General features: G+C 41.0%; 1 protein-coding gene across 2 annotated transcripts in view; it reads right to left on the bottom strand.

Moving 5' to 3' along the window:
• The window catches only part of Ino80 (INO80 complex ATPase subunit), a 142,931-nt gene that overhangs the window by 51,430 nt on the left and 71,134 nt on the right, over positions 1 to 20,367 (bottom strand). For both annotated transcript variants that reach the window (XM_008846782.2, XM_008846783.3), the window contains exons 25-27: positions 17,372 to 17,512; positions 12,273 to 12,498; positions 7,525 to 7,652 (exon numbers count right to left, since the gene is read on the bottom strand). In XM_008846782.2, coding sequence (XP_008845004.1) covers positions 7,525 to 7,652; positions 12,273 to 12,498; positions 17,372 to 17,512 — 495 coding nt within the window. The remainder of the gene's footprint in view (positions 1 to 7,524; positions 7,653 to 12,272; positions 12,499 to 17,371; positions 17,513 to 20,367) is intronic.

A 20,367-nucleotide genomic window follows, 5' to 3' on the forward strand; every position in this document is an offset into this window, starting at 1 on the left:
CACTTAGAAGCCAGAGGCAGGCGGATCTCTATGAGTTCAAGGCCAGCCTGGTTTACATAGTGAGTTCCAGGGCCACCTGGGGCTACAGGGAGAACCTGTCTAAAAAAGACCAAAAACAAAAACACAAAAACACAAAGATCACATTATTGACCATAAATATAATTTCTATTTATCATCTATACCTCAATAACTTTTTTCAAAGATGTTACCAATATAAATTCTAAATTCATAACTGGGCACACCACCACAGAGCACAGGCAGGGTAGAGTTCCTTTGAGTCCTGCTATTGTACATGACCTCAAATGAGTAGTTCTAAGACCTGGAATTTGTCAGAAATGTAGAACTGCGAGGCAGAACCAGAATGTGCATTTTGATAGCATATGATTTGTAAGCATCAAATTTAAGAAACACTGTTGTAAAACATGCTATTTCTAAAACACTGGAACTGTTTTGTTGCTGTTTGTTCCAGGCCAGCCTGGAACTCAGGGCACTCTCCCTACCTCAGTCTCCTGAATGCTTGGGTTTGCAGACTTATGTCACCATACTGTGCAAAACTTTACAATTTTTTTCCCCCAAAGTAAAATCTTTTTCAGACTCCCTCTAATATATAAAATAGATAAAGTATTGGTAGTCTGATTAAAGATGAAAGGTGGAGAATTCAGTGTCCCATCTGCTCAAACTCTAGCCTCTTCTTTACCGATCCTCCAATATGAAAGTCTGTTTTACAACACAAGCTGAGAAGACAGGTCAGTTCTGGGTCATATCAATAAATCTTACTTACTTAGTTGTTGGTGTTTCTAGTTTTTTTTTTTTTTTGTCTTTTTGAGACAGGGTCTCCCTGTAGCCCTAGCTGGCCTGGAACTCACTATGTAGACCAGGCTGGCCTTGAACTCAGAGATCCGCCTGCCTCTGCCTCCCTCCCAAGTGCTGGGACTACAGGTGTGCGCCACCACACCCGGCTGTTTCTGTTTTTAGATACAGGGTCTAACTCTATAGCCCAGGCTGGACTAGAACTCACAATATAGCCCAGACTGGCCTCAAATGAATGATAACTCTCCTGTCTCAGACCTGGATTTCTGACATTACAGGTATGACCCACCACACCAGGCTTTAAATCCTACATGTTAACCAGGACATGTTAACCAGGACCTCAGTAAGTTTTAGCAAAGGATTTCTCAGTTGTTTGAAGTACACTAAATAAAAGCAGATATACATGCATAACAACATAGTACAAAGGCACTAAGCTCACTTTGAAGTAGTAGTGATGGGGTTAAAGGCTCAACATCTATTGAACATTCACTAAGTGATAGTCACATTTTTATGTATTTTACCTGGTGTAGCTAATCCTCAAGGATAGCCTTTAAGATGAGTGCTATTACTGTCACTCCTACTTTATAGATGTTAAGTAAAGTCTATAAAGAAAACAGGTGGTAGGTACTAGGGTTTCTCAAGCAGATTGGTCCTAGAGCCCTCAGCTTAACCTTTCCACTGCTTCACAGGTGGAAGGGATGCTCACTACTAGGTGAAAAAAAAAAAAGGCAGGGGAGGGGTGCGGGAAGCCCCATTCATCCTAAGGTTTATTTCAAAATTGCCTTTGATGAAGCAATGTGAGGGAAGGACTGAGTATGATTCACAGACCTCTAGATCTAGGGTTACCTTTCTTTTCTTTGATATGCTGCTTCCCATCTCTACCACCAGGGAAAGGTCAAGCTCTTCTCAATGTTACTGTAGTTTCTTTGTAGTCTAACCACATTGCACCAAGAGAATGAAATATAGACCCCTGGGGCTGGAGAGATGGCTCAGCAGTTAAGAACACTGGCTGTTCTTGCAAAAGACCCAGGTTCGAATCCCAGCACCCACAATGGCAGCTAACTGTCGCTAACTACAGTTTCAGGGGATCCGACTGCCTCTTCTGTTCTCCACGGGCATTGCACAACACGGGTGTACTCACCTACATGCAGGCAATACATGCATACACATAAAATAAAAATAAAATGTTAAAAAAAAGAAAGAAAATATAGATCCCTTAGAGCAAAGTTCTAGCATAAGGTACTCATGGGCTCATCATAATCTGTATTCAGCCTACTTGTTTTTTTCTTCTATATTTTCTTTCCAGTCACAGTGGACTACATCCCCAAATGTCTTCTAGTTTCAAATCACCGCCTTTTAAAATCAGGCTTTAGTTTTAAATTTCCTTCCTTCCTGATGGCTAAAAAATCCATTTAAATTCAGTTCAGATATCACTGTCCCTATGAACAAAAGTGACTCAGTTACAAATAAATACATCTCCTCTAGTTATCCTTAGTTTAGTTAATGGGTCATTTCAGCATTAGTATCAGGGTTTATTTGACAGTTATTCATGTATGTAAAGTCTGTTCCACTAGATACATTCCTTGAAGTAAAAAGTCATGTTTAACCACTATATGCATCTATATGCGATGTCTTCCTGCTCACAGATGCCATGAAAAAGCTGTATAGATTTTATTTACTTTATTTGTGTGTGTCTTTTCTATGCATACATGTGTGTGAATGCCTGCAGTCATCTCTATATGGAGGAGAGAGGATGATGTCAGATGTTCTGATCTACCACTCTCTGCCTTATTCCCTTAAGACAGAGTCTCCCACTGAACCTGGAGCTAGGCTGGCAGCCAGTATACCCCAGAGATCCTCCTGTCTCAGAACTTGACAGCACTGGGAGTTATAAGCATGTGTGTGGCCACATACGGCTTTTTATATGAGTGCTGGGGATTCAAACTCAGGTCCTTATGCTTGTATAGCAAGCATTCGTATCTACCATGTCCCTAGGCCCTACATAAATTTTATTTCATTATTTTAAAAGATATTTGTTTTTATTTTATGCATATGAGTGTTACGCCTGCATGTGTGTATGTGTACCACATGCATGCATGGTGCCTGAGGAGGCCAGTAAAGAGTATAAGTAAGATCTAAGGATTGTTGTTAGCTGCCATGTGGGAGCTTGGAACTGAACCTGGGTTCTCTGGAAGATCAGTAAGTACTCTTAACCACTGAGCCATCTCTCCAGCCCCACTACATAGATTTTATTTTATTTTTTGTCTTTTTGAGACAGGTTCTCCCTATAGCCGTAGCTGTCCTGAAACTATGTAGACCAGGCTGGCCTTGTACTCACAGAGATCTGCATGGCTCTACCTCCCAAGCGCTGGGATTAAAAGGGAGAGGCAGGCAGATCTCTATGAGTTCAAGGCCAGCCTGGTCTACATAGCAAGTTACAGACCAGCTAGGACTACAGGGAGACCCTGTCTCAAAAACACCAAAAAACAAAACAAACAACAACAACAACAACAAAAAAAAAAACAAACCTCATGAAAACTCAGTTCACAGTGACTCAACTTTGCTTTTTATTCTGTAGGGCAATTAAAAATACCCTAGCCTCCCAGTATATCCAGAATCACAGCTCCCAAAGGTAATTTGGAATTTTAAAGAAGCTTATCAAAGCTGGAATGAGTTCCAGGCGCTGAGGCTACAGGGAGACCCTGTCTCAAAAAAAAAATACAAAAAACAAAAGAAACCCAGAAGCAGCAGCAGCTTATCAATGACAAAATATCTGTTCAGGATGAATCCTTCCCAGTGAGGTACTGTACTTCGATGACTTGACTGTACAAGTTACACAATCCAGTGTCTCAGATGTCACAATTAGCTATGGATTATCTGGTTTTAATTGTATATTCCACTATTTTCATATATTAATTTAGCTGAAGATCTGTCTGGATTTCAGTACTTCATAATCATATCATCACAGTTGACTGATGTGTTCAAAAGTTCTTGTACTGCACAGAAACTACTGAGTGGTGCATTTCCTTTCAATTTAGACTCGGTTGGTTATGTAACAGGAGTGAATCTCAAAAGAAGAAACCCAGACATAATGTAAGTCATCTGTAATAAATTAAAAGCTCTGAAAGTACTAGAATACAGAAGGAGGTCCCCAACTATGGTAAAAGGTGGCAGTAGGAAGAGCTCTATCTGACATCTAGTTGAATAACATCATCCCAACTCTCAGGGGTTATGCCTATTTCTATAGTAACCCCAATAGCTAAGATACTATAGATGACTCGTTAATATGGAATAAATCTGTACATAATATTTAATGATCATATCTTCTACTTCTGCCTGTGGCAAACTAAAAATTCCTACATTGTAAATTAAATGTTCTCCTTTTCTTTAACCCCCCTCCTCCCAAGAAATACTTATTTGGATGCCATGTGAAAAGATAAAACATTTCTGAAATACAGAGTTATATTTGGAAGATCAGATATTTATACATTTAAATTACAGTCAGAATTTTATTAAGAGAAAAAGGAAACTACCAATCGTTTCAGAAAATAGCAAACACCAAGTGCTCAGAACTAGTACTTCTCAACATGGAAACCTGATCCTATTGAAGGCCTGAATTTTATTGTCTTCTTGTTCTGCTGAGTTCCAGAAATACAGAAACAAACAGTCAGGGCTAAGGGAGCAGGGAGAAAAAAGGCTATTGGATAAAAAGAGATGCTAACGTGCTCCTAGCTATGCAACAGAGCTTCCATGCCCATCCTGAGCTTCTGACGCCTACTCTACTAAAAACTTTTCTTTCCTTCTTTGTACAGGATATGAGATGTCAATGAAAAGGAGAATCCTGAAAAATAAAAATCAACTTTTTGAGACTAGAGAAGCAAAACAAGGATCAAAGTATTTCTGAGGTCAGGTATATTCAACAGAAGGCATACCCTTCCTGTAAAAGCTCACCTGTAGGACTAGGTAAAGTTGTAATGCTGAAACATGGTTTTCATGAATGTTTATACTGAGTGTCCGCTATGAAAATGACTGGAAATACTCTGAAAGATAAAGAACTATAAAGAAATATAGACCCAATCCTGTATTATCCTCACATCCATAACATATTTACATTCCAGCAAATCATTAGTCATAACAGCAAACATTTGTGGGCACTGTAACTTGCTGTTCCTAAGATAAACTCAGGCAGGCATGGTGGCGCAGGCCTTTAAACCCAACACTCAGGAGACAGAGGCAGGCAGATCTCTGTGAGTTCAAGGTCAGCCTTGTCTACACAGTGAGTTCCAGGCCAACTGGGGCTACAGGGAGACCCTGTGTCAAAAAACAAAAAGAGAAACTCTATGTGAGTACTGAACACAGAATATGGCGCATTTGAGTAAGTAGTATTAACAAGTGAACAAAAGAGAATGAAATTTCCTTTCATAAAGAAATAAAACATTGAAAAAAAACTGTATAGTATTAAGGAAATTGGATAACAGATTTTAGTTTTGGAAACAGTTACAACATCTCTAGCTTTAGCATCCTAGATACATGTTATGCATACAGCTAAGGAATGTCACCAACTGTGAAACTTAGGTTATGAATTTGCTTATTTTTAAATTAGAATTCTCCATAAAGAAAGCGATCTACATTTAAAGTTCTCAGCTGCCTTGTCTGCAAATACTACCTCTTAAGTCCACCTAAAATGCAGAGTTGTATCAAACTTAAAGCCAGTTACACTCATCTCCATCTGCCACAGCTAGTTTATTTTGAGACTGCTCACTTATGTTCCCTTGGAATTACCTTTGAATATGAGTCAACTTTTAGTACTCTATAATATTCTGATATAGGCCTGGAAAAAGAGAGCCTACTGCTTCCTTTAATATGTCCACAGCTCTTTCTGTAACTCTTAGCAGCTGACAGTCAGTACTTCACTCACACTTTCAACTCTTCAGAACAGGACAAGTTCTACCCGGACTAGAAGAATGTTGTTGTAGGATGGGCATTTAAACTGTTTTGGCTATTGGCATCATTTGTTCTCAGAGAACATGGCAGGTACAGCAATGCTTTTACTTTGAATTGCTACTATTAAGGCCTTAATATAGTTAAGATTTACACCAAAAACAGCTGAGGCTATAGTTCAGTGATAGAGAACACTTACAAGGCCCTGGATTCTACCTTCTGAACTCTCTGTGCAAGGGGACTGGGGAGGGGGGAGCTGGGAGTAGGGGGACCACCAACTAACAACAGAAACATCAAAAATAAAACAACATGCCCCCTCGACCCCGATTTACACTACAGTGGCTTCATCACCTTCCATGATGAGTCAGCTTATTAGGACTTCTCCGTCATTTGTAAATAGGTTAATAGTATTCAAAGCCTAAGCACTAAATGAAATCCAAGACTTAGAAATAAACTTGACCTCAGATGTCGCTTATTATATCTTTGCTAAAAGAAATTCCCAGATTATTAAAAGGATCCTGCCTGCAAATATGAATAAACTCCCTGCAAATCCAGTAAGCCAATTTTGGAAGCCAAAATTGGCTAAAAACCTTCTCTTCTCCCTTCTGTTTAAAAAAAAAAAAAAATCCTTTTAAAATTTGTGAGAGAGAGAGAGAGAGAGAGAGAGAGAGAGAGAGAGAGAAGGAGAAAGACAATGAAACTGGAGATTTAACTCAGATCATCAGGTTTGGAGACAAGAGTCCTTCCCCATGAGCCACACTGGCCCACCTTCACCTTCCCTTTTGCTGTCTTCATTCCTTCTTCAATGCTATGGCCCCCCGTTCCCTTTTTCTTAGATGGTGATGATCATGGTAATCACATTTACTACTATTCACTGTAGTAGCAGGGCTAGAATTTAGAGCCTCATACATTTTTTTTCAAGTGAGAAATTTATATAGCCTTGATAACCAGATACTTTAGCCTCCCTCAACTTTATTCCTATAAAGACTTAACTCTGGTGGTTTGTTCTCATTCTATTGTTTCTATTTCTATGACCTCCTCTTCCTCAAACAGTAAGCCATCATTCAGACAAGAAAACAGAGAGAACCTAAACACATAAGTAAACAAGCAAAAATTGTTTCACACAGCTGCCTTTTATGGCTAACCCAGTGGCTTATGAACCCTGGCTGTACATTATTATTACCTCAGAGTTTTTTTTGGTCTTTTTGAGACAGGGTCTCCCTGTAGCCCTAGCTGGCCTGGAACTCACTATGTAGACTAGGCTGGCCGTGAACTCACAGAGATCCGCCTGCCTCTGCCTCCAAGTGCTGGGACTAAAGGCATGTGCCACAACACCTGGCCTACCTCAGGGAGATTTTAAATATCCTGATACCCAGACCAGATTTGTTAAATAAAAGTATTTGAGGATGAGACCAGGCATTATTACTTTTTAAGCTTCCCATATGTCTGTGACACATAGTCAAGATGAGAACGAGTACATTAACATGGTTCAATAGCTGTTCTTCAGGTTTTTCCAGGCTGTGATCTATTTTCAATGGTGAGTTTTGTTTTTCCATTAGTAAAAGAAGGATATTCTATTTTATTGGCTATAGGGAAGACAACAGAAGTCCTTTTCATCATCAGGAGGGTCTCTGCTCCTTTTACAGAATGCAAAGCCACAAAGAGGAGTTTGGGGGTTCCCAGGTAAGTATGGCTGATACTTGTTACAGACATCAGATTCCTCTGTAAACTGAATGTCCAGGAATCCTAGGTCCCCAAGGGTCCTTCTCCTACCTCCAGCAGGTCTATCATCCTGGTCATCTGAGAGTAGATAAGGACCCTATGTCCTTGAGACTTGAGCCGAGTCAACAGGACATCAAGGGCATACAGCTTTCCACTGTCAGTGATGAGGCTCTCTTTGCCTAGGGAGAAGAAAAGGGGGTGGGGGGGGAGGAAACTATTTAATTGAAGCAACAAAATCACTCACTGCAAAGCTGTATGCAGCCAAAATTTCTACAATCAGGATGCTTGTCTTCATGAGAACAGGAAAAGTGCTCTAGAGGAAGAATGGAAAGCCCTGTTAAATCCTGACTCCAGGAGTGCTCTGGGAAGACACATTCTGAAAGAGGTGGAGATTCCGCTCCACTGAGAGTGCCAATAAGACATCTGCTCCATATTCTTACTAAGGGGACACCAGGTATACAAGGCTATCTCCAAGTGGCAACTATGTTAAAAGTGCTGTAACTTGAAAAAAAATTTTTTTTATTTGTTTACTTATCTTAAGAAACCTGTTTCTTCTGGTTCTGTGGTTATGCCCTAAAAGCAGGAGGATGCACGGAAGTGCTGCTCCTAACTTCCTTTTGGAGACATGCAAACACCCAAAAAAGGCAAACATACCCACCACTGACACTCAATAACTGCCCCTGCAGGGGGAACAAATCCAGGCCTTTGCATGTGCTCTATAACTGAACTTTTTTTGTATGTGTGGGGCAGTCTTTTTGACACAGCCTCCCTTGTAGTCAAAGCTGGCCTGGAACCAGCTATGTAGACCAGGCTGGCATTGAACTCACAGAGATCCGCCTGCCTCTGCCTTCCAAGTGCTGGGATTAAAGGCATGAGTCACCATACCCAGCTCTATCACTCAACTTTATCCCCAGTTTTTCAGAAAGAGACGAAGTTTCTATGGAATGAAACTGCTTTCACTTAACTAAAACTTGTGTTTCTCCCTTCCTCTTCTCAGAGAAACCTATTCCAGTTAGAGATCTTTGCTTGTTTATTTGTTTTGAGACAGGGTCTCCCCTTAGTACTAGCTGGCCTGGAACTCCTTATGTAGACCAGGCTGGCTTATAACTCAGAGATCTGCCTGCTTCTGCCTCCCAAGTGCTGGGACTAAAAGCGTGCACCACTATGCCCAGCTCAGTCAGAGATCTTTAAAGGACACTTAACTCAGAAGTTTTAATCTTATCCATTCAGTATCATTCAACTCCCATCATATTTCAGGAAGGAGAGCTTCCTGTTTGTAGACTGGTTCATAAACATGCCCTGAACAATTGCTGAACATTAACAGGGGAAGAAAAGAGGCTTGAGGGACTGCCAAAAAGTTTATGTGGAAGTGGCTACGAACAGAGAAAAGCAGAGAGCAACAATACAGAGACTTTTACACTGGCAAGTAACTACTAAAAGAGAAAATCATCAAGTTAAACTGTCTGTCCTTAGTTTATGAGTTTGAACCCATGCCTTTTCTTCAGAACACCAGAGGCTGACTATTGACATTAGTCCAAGAGTTCTCAACTGTCATTCTCGCCATCATTTGCCAAGTACACAATTATTGTCTAAACTGAACAAAAACAAGGATGTGGTGACAGCACCATAACAAATTACCAGCTGCTCTGTTTTTGCTACAAAGCTACAGGTCCTGGATGTTTACTCCTCTGCACTGCAGCCTGCCTTTTCCCACCTTCGGAATGCTGCCAGGACACATAGCCCCCTCCCTCTCGGTTCCCTGTCCACTGTGGTACACACCTTTGTTCAGCCTCTTTGTTTAGTCCTGTTTAGATTACTGAAATGCTCTTCTTTTTGTTGTCTCCTTACCAGCACAATCACATGACTGCAGCAAGGACAAAAGTGACTGCTGAACCCTCTCCCTGGCACCAGACAAGGAGCCCACTGTAAATTATTCGGGCAGCAGTGCTTTCTTAACAACTTGAAAGTTTTCTTCTTACCATAATTATTGGTCTCCTTTAATTAGACTGTCAGGGGTCTCCTGAGTTTGACAGCTCTTAACCATTTCCCACAGAGCTACTCATCAGCTTTAGACACTGTTTCTTTCTGTTCTCATTTTTTAATTTTTAAAATATTTTACTTATTTTTATTTTATATGTGTACCACCTGCATGTATGTAAGTGCACCCATGTTGTACGATGCCTGTGGAAGTCAGAAGAGGGCGTCAGATCCCCTGGAACTGGCATTATAGACGGTTGTTTGCCACCATGTGGGTGCTGGGAAGCAGGGTCCTCTACAAGAGCAGTCAGTGCTCTTAACTGCTCAGCCATCTCTGCAGCCCCGTTCTTCTTTTTTTTTTTTTTTTTAAAGCTCTTTGTATTTTTGTAGCCTGCTTATACACTTTTTGTTATCCAGATATACGCCATCAGTACAGATATTAAAGCATATACAAATCTATATGGTGACTGGATTTGACAAGCATCAATTGATTTTAAAATCATGATTAAACGGTCTTCATATTCCTGCTTCCCACATTTTCTTTACTTTGGTAACTAGAATGAACCAATGTTAGGATTAGAAAGCTCAGGGGTAAAGCTATGCATGCAGTAAGATGAACTCTAACGAATACCGAAACAGGTACTGTCAGCTTAGGGGAGGTAGGTGGGTGGACTGGGCCGCTATGGTTTTATTGTTTGTTCGTTTTAGGCTCACATATGCAAGGCAAGTGCTTTACTACTGAGCTACATCCTTAGTCCAACTGGACCTCTTTGGACTGCTTTGAAGGAAAAGGCCTAAAAGTAAAAGACTTCAACAAGAGGTTAAAACACTTAAGCATCCAAAAGTATTTCTGAGCTTTCTGGTGAGTGAACTAGACAAAAGAAACCAGCTTCTAGATTTGTACTTAGTGAGATATGCAGAAGACAACAGGCTTCTCTGTCTACATACTGGGGGTGTCTTTGGGGCCTGGTATCTCTCAGTTAAGAGCTACCAAAGTTGTATTGGACAAGAGCACCACCTGTTGCTAAGCAGGGAACAGAGCTGGGAGAAGCACAATTCCCTAGAAATCAGGCTGATTCTGCCAAACCAAATCCAGCACAGCCCTTTCTTTAAAACAGGAACTCAAGAGACATTGAAATGAACAAACCTATCCTACTGTCTTATAACCTTTGCCTGCAATCTTATGGTATTTACATTTAAATACAGGTTCTTACTGTCCACAGCTTAAGATCCTGTTCAGTGACAAAAAGATTATCTCCTTTTTCTAAGAAAAGAAGTCTCTGAAAAGCTGAAGCCTAGAAAAGCAGTCAAGGTGAGAAACTCTGGAAATTTTGGTCAGTCTTTCAAGGAGTGCAAAAGAACCATCATTTCCCAGGGGAAAAAACAAAACAAAACAAAACAAAGTAAACGTACAGAAGAGAGAAAATGCAGGTTCGAGAGATACCCTCCCTACCCCTCCTGCCTCAGCTAGTCCACAGAGCACAATGGGGTCAGTGAGAAGCTGGTTGGTTCTCACAGTAAACAGCCAGTGAGGCTGGTGCTTTTTATCAATGCGAAAGAACTCAGACACTTCCTGCTATTTAAACAAGGTCCATTTTTCTTTCAAAGAACAGGAAAAGCCACAAGAGATTCCCACAGTGCCAGCAATAAGACTTCTACCCCTTTACTGGGAACCAAAGAGCTAGAATGAAGAAGGAAGAAGAAATAAGGTGCTATCTTGCTTCTTTTGATACCTATGCTCACCTCCTACCTAGGTTTCTGTAGTGTCCATTCTGGCATACTTTACATTTGCACTTTCCCCCTAACTTTCAAACTAGACACTTTAACCCAATGCTTTCAGGCATGCTAAGTCAGTTCTGAGGCCATATGCAATATAGCTTTCACATACTCAAACAGATGTCACTTTCCAGTGAAATCACCCCAAAAGCTACCAACAGAATGATACAAAGCCTTTAAATAATCAACAAAGAAAACTGGGCCCTCAGCACTGGAATTCAGTCTCAGAATTGGCAGGTGCTCTTTTTGAGTGCATAGCCCATATATATTATTTCGATTACATTACAGTAGGAATACATCAAGACACCAGAGAATTTAGACAATCAAACTAACATTTTAAGTTACACTTTGCCAGCAGGTGTAAAGTACATCAGCCTATGAACCCTCTTTGTTCAGCTTCCTTAAATGCAGTCTCGCAAAGGCAAAGATGAAAACCTAGTTTCCTTTCAAGCCTGGACCTTGACCCTAGGGGATCTGGGAATCTGCTAGCATTTTGGCACAAAACACATTGTTTTTCCTCTTCTTATCATTCAGATCTCTAGGCCTTGTGCAGGACAGTGTTTATGCTACTTAAACTAGGTTCCCTGGGAGTGACGACATTCTCATTCATTCCACTGGCAATGGCACAAGACAACTGTACTCATTCGACCTGAAGCCTTTCCTAAACTTGTGCGCGCATGTGTGTGTGTGTGTGTGTGTGTGCGCGCGCGTGTGGCTTTGGTGGGGATAGAGCCCAGGCCTGGTGTGTTCTAGACAAGCACTCTACCTATGAGCAGCACCCAGCCCCCTCTCTTTATTAAGAGGGGCATTACTCTCTCCTTGTCAAAGGAGAGCATTTAAGCACAAATCTAGAAGCGTGTCTCTCAATCTCTACTCAAGTCACAATTACTTGTATTTTTTAAATGAATAAATGGGGGGTGGGGGGGAAGGGGCATCAACGGAAACCTTAAGAACCTGAATCCCAATTACATAAAACATCACATGGACTTTCCCCCCTGTTCTCTTGTCAAAGCTGAAAACATATTCCAAGAGAACAGAAAACTCACCTGGAATTCTGATGAAAGACCAGCCATTCTGGGGCCTAATGCTCCATAGACCTCCAGCAGGCTCTGGGAAGAACTGGGATATTCGATTCAGCCAATCTGCAGCCAGCTCAGGAGCCCCGTTTAACAAGCACTGCTTAGCTGTGAGACTCCCTCCTTCTTTCATAATTCTTCTTTCATCCTCTGCACTTCGGTCATTGCAGTAGGAATCCAATGGCACTGCGGTGACCTGCAGCCAAAGATTCACTGAGATGATGAAATGCTCTGTCATATTTTCTACACACACTAAGACTTTGGGGAACTTAAACATACGTTTTTGTTTCTGAGAGGGGATCACATGTAGCCCAGGCTGGCCTTCAAATTAAGTAGCCAAGGATGACCTTGAACAACTTGATCCTCTTGCAACTCAAGGCTTTGTGAATGCTAAGCAAGCATTTTACCAACAACTGGGTAACATCCAGGAACTTTAACTACGAAGTCAGACCAATATGGATAATCCTCAGGCTGCTGGTTTAAAATTCCCTCTTCGAACAAAACTTAAGTGAACTGTTGGTTTTTGGTAACTTGACACACCTGGGCAGGAGGGACTCTCAAGTGAAGAATTTTCTCCATCAGATTGGCTTGTGAGCTAGTCAGTAGAGCATTTTCTTAATTGCTACCTGATATAGGAGGGCCTAGTCCACTATGAGTGGTACCATCAATGGGCAGGTGGGTCTGGGCTGTGAAGAAAGGTAGCTGCGCAAGCCAGGGGGAAGCAAAGCAGTAAAAAGCATTCCTGCATGGTCTCTACTTTAGTTCCTGCCTTGGCTTCCCTCAATGATGGGCTATAACCTGTAAGCCAAATAAACTGTTTCTTCCGCAAGTTGGTTTTGGTCGGTGTTTTATCACAGCAACAAAAAGCAAACTAGGATATGACCCCAATGACTGACTTAGGGAGTTTCTCCAGGTAAGTGCTAATCTCTAATAATATGAACCTACAAACCAAAGATGTGGAAAGAAACTGGTGTGTGAAGACAAATTACGGTACCAGCTCAGCGAAATTCTACTCTCTATACACATTTACCATCTACATGTTGTTCTAGATGTGCTACTGGCCACATACATGGTGGTGATGCCAGAAAGGGAGCTGGAGACATAAAGGACTAGAGTATTGGTATGGCACATGTGAAGCTGTCATTGATGCTTTTATGGCAAAACTCTCAAGTTTATCAATACTTCTTTCTGACTGATAAACCTAAATGAAGAGAAGGAAAACTTTCAGGCTATAAGCTGGGGAAGAGGGATACGAGAGCATACAGGATAGAGAGAAGTAATTACCAGCAAGTATTACATTCATTTCCTGGCTAGGGCAGACAGCATAAAATTCTTACATCATCATATTGTGCAACCCAATAAAACTCAAATGTTGCATTCTCAATGGAGAAAGGGGTTCTGAGCCAATTTAGAAACACTGGGTTCACCCATCTTCAGCTGTCTGTAAAGACATCTGATAAGAAGCCTGTGGAAGATGATATACTACCTGTTGTGAAAAAGCAGAAACTGTGATGATCTGCCAAGTTTAAGATGACAAAAATGCTAAATGCCCATTATGAGCAGTCAAGTACTCAGAAAAGTTTGAAATTAGACAATGAGATGGGGAGAAACTGGGTATTAAGGAGCCAGAGCAAATGTGTGTGGGAGATCCAAACACAAAGCATTTGTTGTGCCTAGTTAGGTAGTTCTCATATTTCTTGGAAGTTAGGCCTTAGGAAATCTGTTTTGCTAATTGGCCTATTTTCATATGACTCACTCTTTAAAGCAATGATCCTCAAGTTTTCTTAAATATGTACTTTATTTGTTTTTTATTTTGTGTGTATGAGCATACTGTCAGCATGTAAGTATGCCTGTGTCGTGCAGTGCCCTAGGAGGTCAGAAAAGGGCATCAAGTTCCCTTGGATCTGAAGTTACAGGAGGTTGTTAGCCACCATGTGGGAGTTGGGAATAGAACCTGGATCCTTTGCAAGAGCAACCAGAACTCTTAACCACTGAGCCATCATTCCAGCCCAGATCTTCAAGTTTTGATATGCTAAGGAACCTTGATGGGATCCTTGAACAGATCATAAGTGCACATTTTAATATAGAAGGTTCAGGGAGAGCCAATTATGATCTAGGTTAACAAGCCTCCCAGTATATGAAGCAAACCCTAAACAAAAATAATTGAAAAGGGAGTTGCAAGGTGCTTCTGTTTGGAGCTAGAGGATATCAGGTAAACGGTCTCATTTACCAATAGCCAGAAAATAAACTCTGGCTTGCAGATGGAAGGGGAACAGAGTTTGCTAGGGAGCAGTGCCATCTATGGTTCAGCTGCAAAATTACCAATGGCCATAGCAAAGGGTCCAGAGCTTCAAAATCCACTCAGGGTTAAATTGGCTTATCCAGGCAAGTACTAAGTACTCTTACTACTTTCATTCCCTCCAGAATTTTGTTGTTGTTACTGTTGTGTTCCTTCTTATTCATCGGACTAGAGTATTTATTGGTATAGCACATGTGAAGCTGTGCTACTACTACTTGGGCATAAGCAAATAAAGATGGAAACACAAAGCAGGTATATAAAAACTGGATCTCTCTTTGAAATGGCAACCCAGCAGACTCTAGGCCAGAGCAGACATCTCCCATGTAAAATGTGAATCACATCACTTTATAATCCCTAAACAGCTATACGTCTATAAAAATGGTTAAAGTAGTGCCTTTTATTTTAGAAGTGTGCCCTACATAGTCTCAAACAGCAATGCATACTCCTGGATGAGTAAAGCACATCATCTCTTCTCCCCACTCTGTATGCCCTCTCCCACTGGGACTGAACCTGGGGACTGAAAGCATGTTAGGTAAGCACTCTACCACTAAGCTACATCCCTAGCCTCTTTTCTGGTTTTGTAAGGCAAGTCTCCCATGTATCCCACTTTGGTTTGGAAGTCATAATCCTCCTATGTTCTGGGATCATTGCCATGAGCCATGCTGAACCATACTAATTATTTTCTACTGAGAGACTGGTACTGGGCAATTTTAGACTTAAAGACAACTCTTCCATTCTCCCTTGTTTTTTTAATAGGAAAACAGAACTCAGACTGGAATTACATAGACATACTTTGGGCCCATATTCTCAAGATAGTCAGAAACTAGAAACTAAGAATGAAGAACAACAGGGCTGGAGCGATGGCCCAGCAGTTAAGAACACTGACTGTTCTTGCAGAAGACCCAGGGTTCAAATCCCAGCACCCATATGGCAGCTAACAACTGTCCAAAACTCCAATTCCAGGGGATCCAACTGCTTCTTCTGTCCTCTGCAGGCACTGTATGGCACGGGTGCACTTACCTACACTCAGGCACCACTATAATACATCTTGAACCAGGGCTCTTCGCCCAAGTTTATCATAACACTAAAAAATTTCACTGAGAATTGTGTCTTTCTGAAACAGTATTAGACTTGAAAGGATAGCAGCAATATAAAAATTGAAAACTAAGTTAAAGTTTATACCTGGAAAAAGTTGTTTTGTTTTTTTTAAACAAGAATATCTAGAAATGAGTCCTTGGCAGGAAAGTATTCTGCCTATGTGACTGTTTTCCCATTGTTCTTCTTCTTTTTTTTTAAATGTGTATGCGTGTATTGCCTGCATGTAGGTAAGTGCACCCATGTTGTGCAATGCCTGCGGACCTCAAAGAGGCTGTCGGATCCCCTGCCTTAAAAAAAAAAAAAAGAATAGAAAAGAAACCATGCACCTCTAGATAGCTGCAAATGCATTTGTAATGACAGCATCACACAGCAATGTCAAAAGGCATTATAGGGAGTTCCAGGTCAGCTGGGGCGACAGGGAGATCCTGTCTCAAAAAGACCAAAAAACAAAAAGGCAGGAGGAAAAAAAAGGCAGAAAAATGTTTCCAAGGAAGACCTGAAAGTCTCTCTCTCTCTCTCTCTTTTATTTTTTTTTGGCTAGAACTATGAAAACAGTAGACTTATTAATGAGTGTCAGGGGGAAAAAAAGATAAAAATACAAAAGAAAAAAAACAGATTCATGGCTAACTCTATGTTGTTTCCTGGAGCAAAGAAAACAGCAAGCTGGAAACACAGTAATGTGTTCTTTTTTTCTAATGACTCTGCCTGGTCACACTGCTATTCTGCTTTTCTCCCTTCACATACTTCTTTTCGGAATACAAGGGAGCTTTCTGATTGTCAACAACAAGCATAGGAAAGGAGGTGAAGATGGAGGTAGAGTAACCAATCCAGTGAGCCAACCAAAGCTTTGAAACAACACTAGTCAGCAATCTGGGGAGTGCTGTTTTGATACACAGGGGATAGGAGGCTGCAGGCAGAAGCTGAAAGGTAAAACCCCAATTCTACAAAAACAAAGAGTGGAACTATTAAATGGTGAGTAAGATGAAACAGTCACTTTTCACATGGAACATACTAATGAACCACAGCCTAGGTTTCACTTTTTAGGAAGTGAGCAACTATCAGTCTGAGAAATTGCCAGATGCTGGACTGTTAAGCGTCCTTTTGTTATTCAGACTATACTGACATTTTAAGGCCAGATCAGACCTTCAACTAACTGAACCACTTTCCTATGACAACTGTTGGAAAAAAAAAAAAAAAACCCACAATGCAGGTGAAAAATGCCTTCCTCTCCCCTGACCCCGCTGTTGTGTAATAATCTCCCTAACAGATGGCCTATCTCATTACAGTGTATGGTGTCTGACTTATTCAGAAGTAGCAACCATCCAGCATGCAATTATTCTCAAATCTGTACATTCTAAGGTGAGGAAGTACTGTCTCATGGAGGCTAGGGTCATGGATATCTTCCTGTGTTTTCTATTTATTTTGAAATAGGGTCTCACTAAGTAGCCCACTCTGACCTTGACCTCACAATCCTCCTGCCTAAGCCTCCCAAGTACTGGGATGACAGATTTGTTTAATCATGCCCATTTCCTTTCTTTTTAAATAGGATTTATGTTTTTCAAAGTTCAAATAGCTTAAAGCAGCTCTGCTTAAGAAATGTATACCTTGGGTATTGTTTTATTTTATTTTTCCAGTATTATCTATTTCATCTCTTCCCTCCTGTAGCACTTACTCGTGGACTGGCCACACACAAAAAAGATGGCAGCTCAGTGAACAGGCAGCAACGAAGTGAAGAGGTAGCTGATCTCCGCTCATGGACGACCTGATCTGAGTAGCCACTCACTGCTTTACAGTGGCTGCTGAAAACAAGAGACTAAAAAAAACAACAAAAAACAAATTAGTTTAAGGATAATTATGGCTAATGAAGCAGGATGGGAAAAGTGTCACATAATAAATACCTAACTTAAATAACTTTTTCCTGGCCAATACTGTTAATTCTAAACAAACGACTACTAATTAGAGCCAAATATGTAATACAGATGAAGCCTGTGTACAAAACAAGTATCATTTCTAATTCTATTTCCAGAAAAGATACTTCACCAGACAAAATACTCTGTGTAGTGGGCAGAAATTTGTTTTATAACTATGGACGCAAACTCTTGAGTTAACAACCACTGACTACTGAAACCATTTTCTTCTAAATTTTCCCTTAAGAGTATAGACTCAGAGGTGCTAACAGTGCAGTGTAATTCTAGCAAAGCTGGTAGTTTCCATTTTTTGTTTCAGTTGTGAAGTAAGGGTGGCATCAAACTTGTGGCAATCCTCTTGCCTTTGTCTCCCAAGTGCTAAAAGATCACAAATGTATACCATATGGTGATCATTTTCTCTATTCATACAGAGACATGAATGCAAGTGTTTACGAACAGGAAATAGTATCTCTTTAGCCCCCTTCAAACAACCATTTAAAAATATTAATTACTGGGTTGGGGATATTGCTCAGTTGCTACAGCGCTTGCCTAGTATGAATAAGGTTCTAAGTTCAATTTGCAACACTGCATAAAAGCTGGGCATGGAGGAAGATCAGAAGTTCAAGGCTACCATAACCAGTTCAAAGCCAACCTGGGCAACAAGAGACTGTTTATCAAAACAACATAAATTCTTCATTTATATTATTATATCAGAGGCAATTTATATTATTATATCAGAGGGTTCCATTTTCAGCATTACAAAGAAAAAAGAAAATTATATTTCTATTCTTATCAAAAAAGTGTATCTGACATTTGGGCAGCCTTTTTCCACCCAACCCTGTTCCAAGTCTCTTCCATGCCAACTCTTCTACCAAATTCTTCCAATTAAGAACTTCTGTGAAGGGGCTAGAGAGATGGCTCAGTGGTTAAGAACACTGGTTGTCCTTGCAGAAGACCCGGGGTTCAAATCCCAGCACCCATATGGCAGCTAACAACTGTCCCTAACTCCAGTTCCAGGGGATCCAACAGCCTCTTCTGTCCTCCTAGGGCACTGCACAACATGGGTACATTTACCTACATGTAGGGAATACATGCAAACACATAAAATAAAAATTAAAAATTTTTTAAAAACTGTGAAAACTGAACCTACTCAGCTAATTTAGGGGAAAAAATGTATTTTAATGTTAGGTATGGTAGTGCAGTCACCCCACTATGTAATTATTCAAACCTATACATCTGACGGTGAAGAATGAGATAGAAGCACTTGGGAGGTAAAGCAGGAGGATCAAAACCTCAATGTCATCCTCAGCTACAGGAGACCCAGTTTAAAAACAAAATAAAAACTTAGTACTTGAGAGGCAGAAACAGGAGGACTATGAGGCCATGGACAGCCTATGACTGCCTCAAAACAAAAATTTCTAAAAAACATGGGGCTGGAGAGATGGCTCAGCAGTTGAGAGCACTGGCTGAGTTTTTTTGCACAGGACCAAGGTTTGGTTCCCAGGACCCAAACACCAGCTAACAGCCACCTGGAACTCCATTTTCATGGGATCCAACACCTTCTTCTAAACTTTGAGGGCACTGCATGACACAGGTGCACTTGCCTACATGCAGGCAATATACTCATATAATAAAATATAAATATAAGGTAAGTGCACCTGTGTCATGTAATGCCCTCGGAGGATAGAAGAGGCTATCCAATCCCTTGGGACTGGAGTAATGGACAGTTGTTAATTGCCATGTGGGTGCTGGGATTCGAACTGGGTCTTCTGCAAGAACAGTGTTCTTAACCGCTGTGCCATCTCTCCAGCCCCATAAAATATTTTTTTGCTCCTTGCTCTTGCCCTCCTAGGTCAACTAGTTCCAGAGGACTATAAGCATCTCTCAAAATGTCCTATAATGGTGGTGGGTCACCTGTCCTCTTGATCAAGGAGGCTGAGGAGACCCCACCAGATGGACTTGAACCAGTGTCCAGTCTATAAAAAGGAGGGTCAATACAGAGAAATCATTTCCTCCATGCTTCCAAGCGAAGCCAACCATGGTCGAGCAGGACGTTCAACTTATCTTCACATAGGTGGAACTGGTAAAAGAAAGGAGCCAGGGCCTCCTCCCAAGCCCATGTGACCCCTGAGGAACAGATCCTCAAACGACCTTAAGAGTAAAAATAAATCAGTTTTATCTGGACCAACTGTATGGCCTTAAACACCCAAAAGGAAAGTATAGCCAAAGATTAAATGAGCCAACATAATTTCATAAGAGTCCATATGTATAGCTAAAGGCTACATAACAAGCAACAATGCCAGACAAGCGATACCTTCTTTTGAGTTGATGGCCAGGGTGGCCAAAGGGATTCCCAGATAGTAACCCAGCACAGAACTGGGAAAATGAACAGCAGACCCCAATCTTATTCAAAGGAATATAGACAACTGATTACCACTAGATGAAGAACAGCTGACCCTCCTAAAACAAAGACCTCTAGACAGGCTGACTAGATTGACCAGAAGGGCAAGTAGTGGGGAATGGCTAGGGGTGCCGACAACACAGCAGACAGTAGCAGGTATATCAGAGTATAAGGGCTCTGGGGGGAAGGGAGGCTATGGGAGGGCGCTACCTGGGGAGTGTATAAATAAAAAAAGAAAAAAAAGAATTCTTCAAAGCATAAAAATTTGCTCCTTAATAATTAGTAGATGTGAAAAACATTACCAGTGAAATCTATCTGATGACTTTATATCCATGCTCAGATGCCAAGGAGCTCAGAAAG

This window comes from Nannospalax galili, unplaced genomic scaffold (genome assembly GCF_000622305.1).
Source record: "Nannospalax galili isolate Female #2095 unplaced genomic scaffold, S.galili_v1.0 scaffold342, whole genome shotgun sequence".
NCBI lineage: Eukaryota > Metazoa > Chordata > Mammalia > Rodentia > Spalacidae > Nannospalax > Nannospalax galili.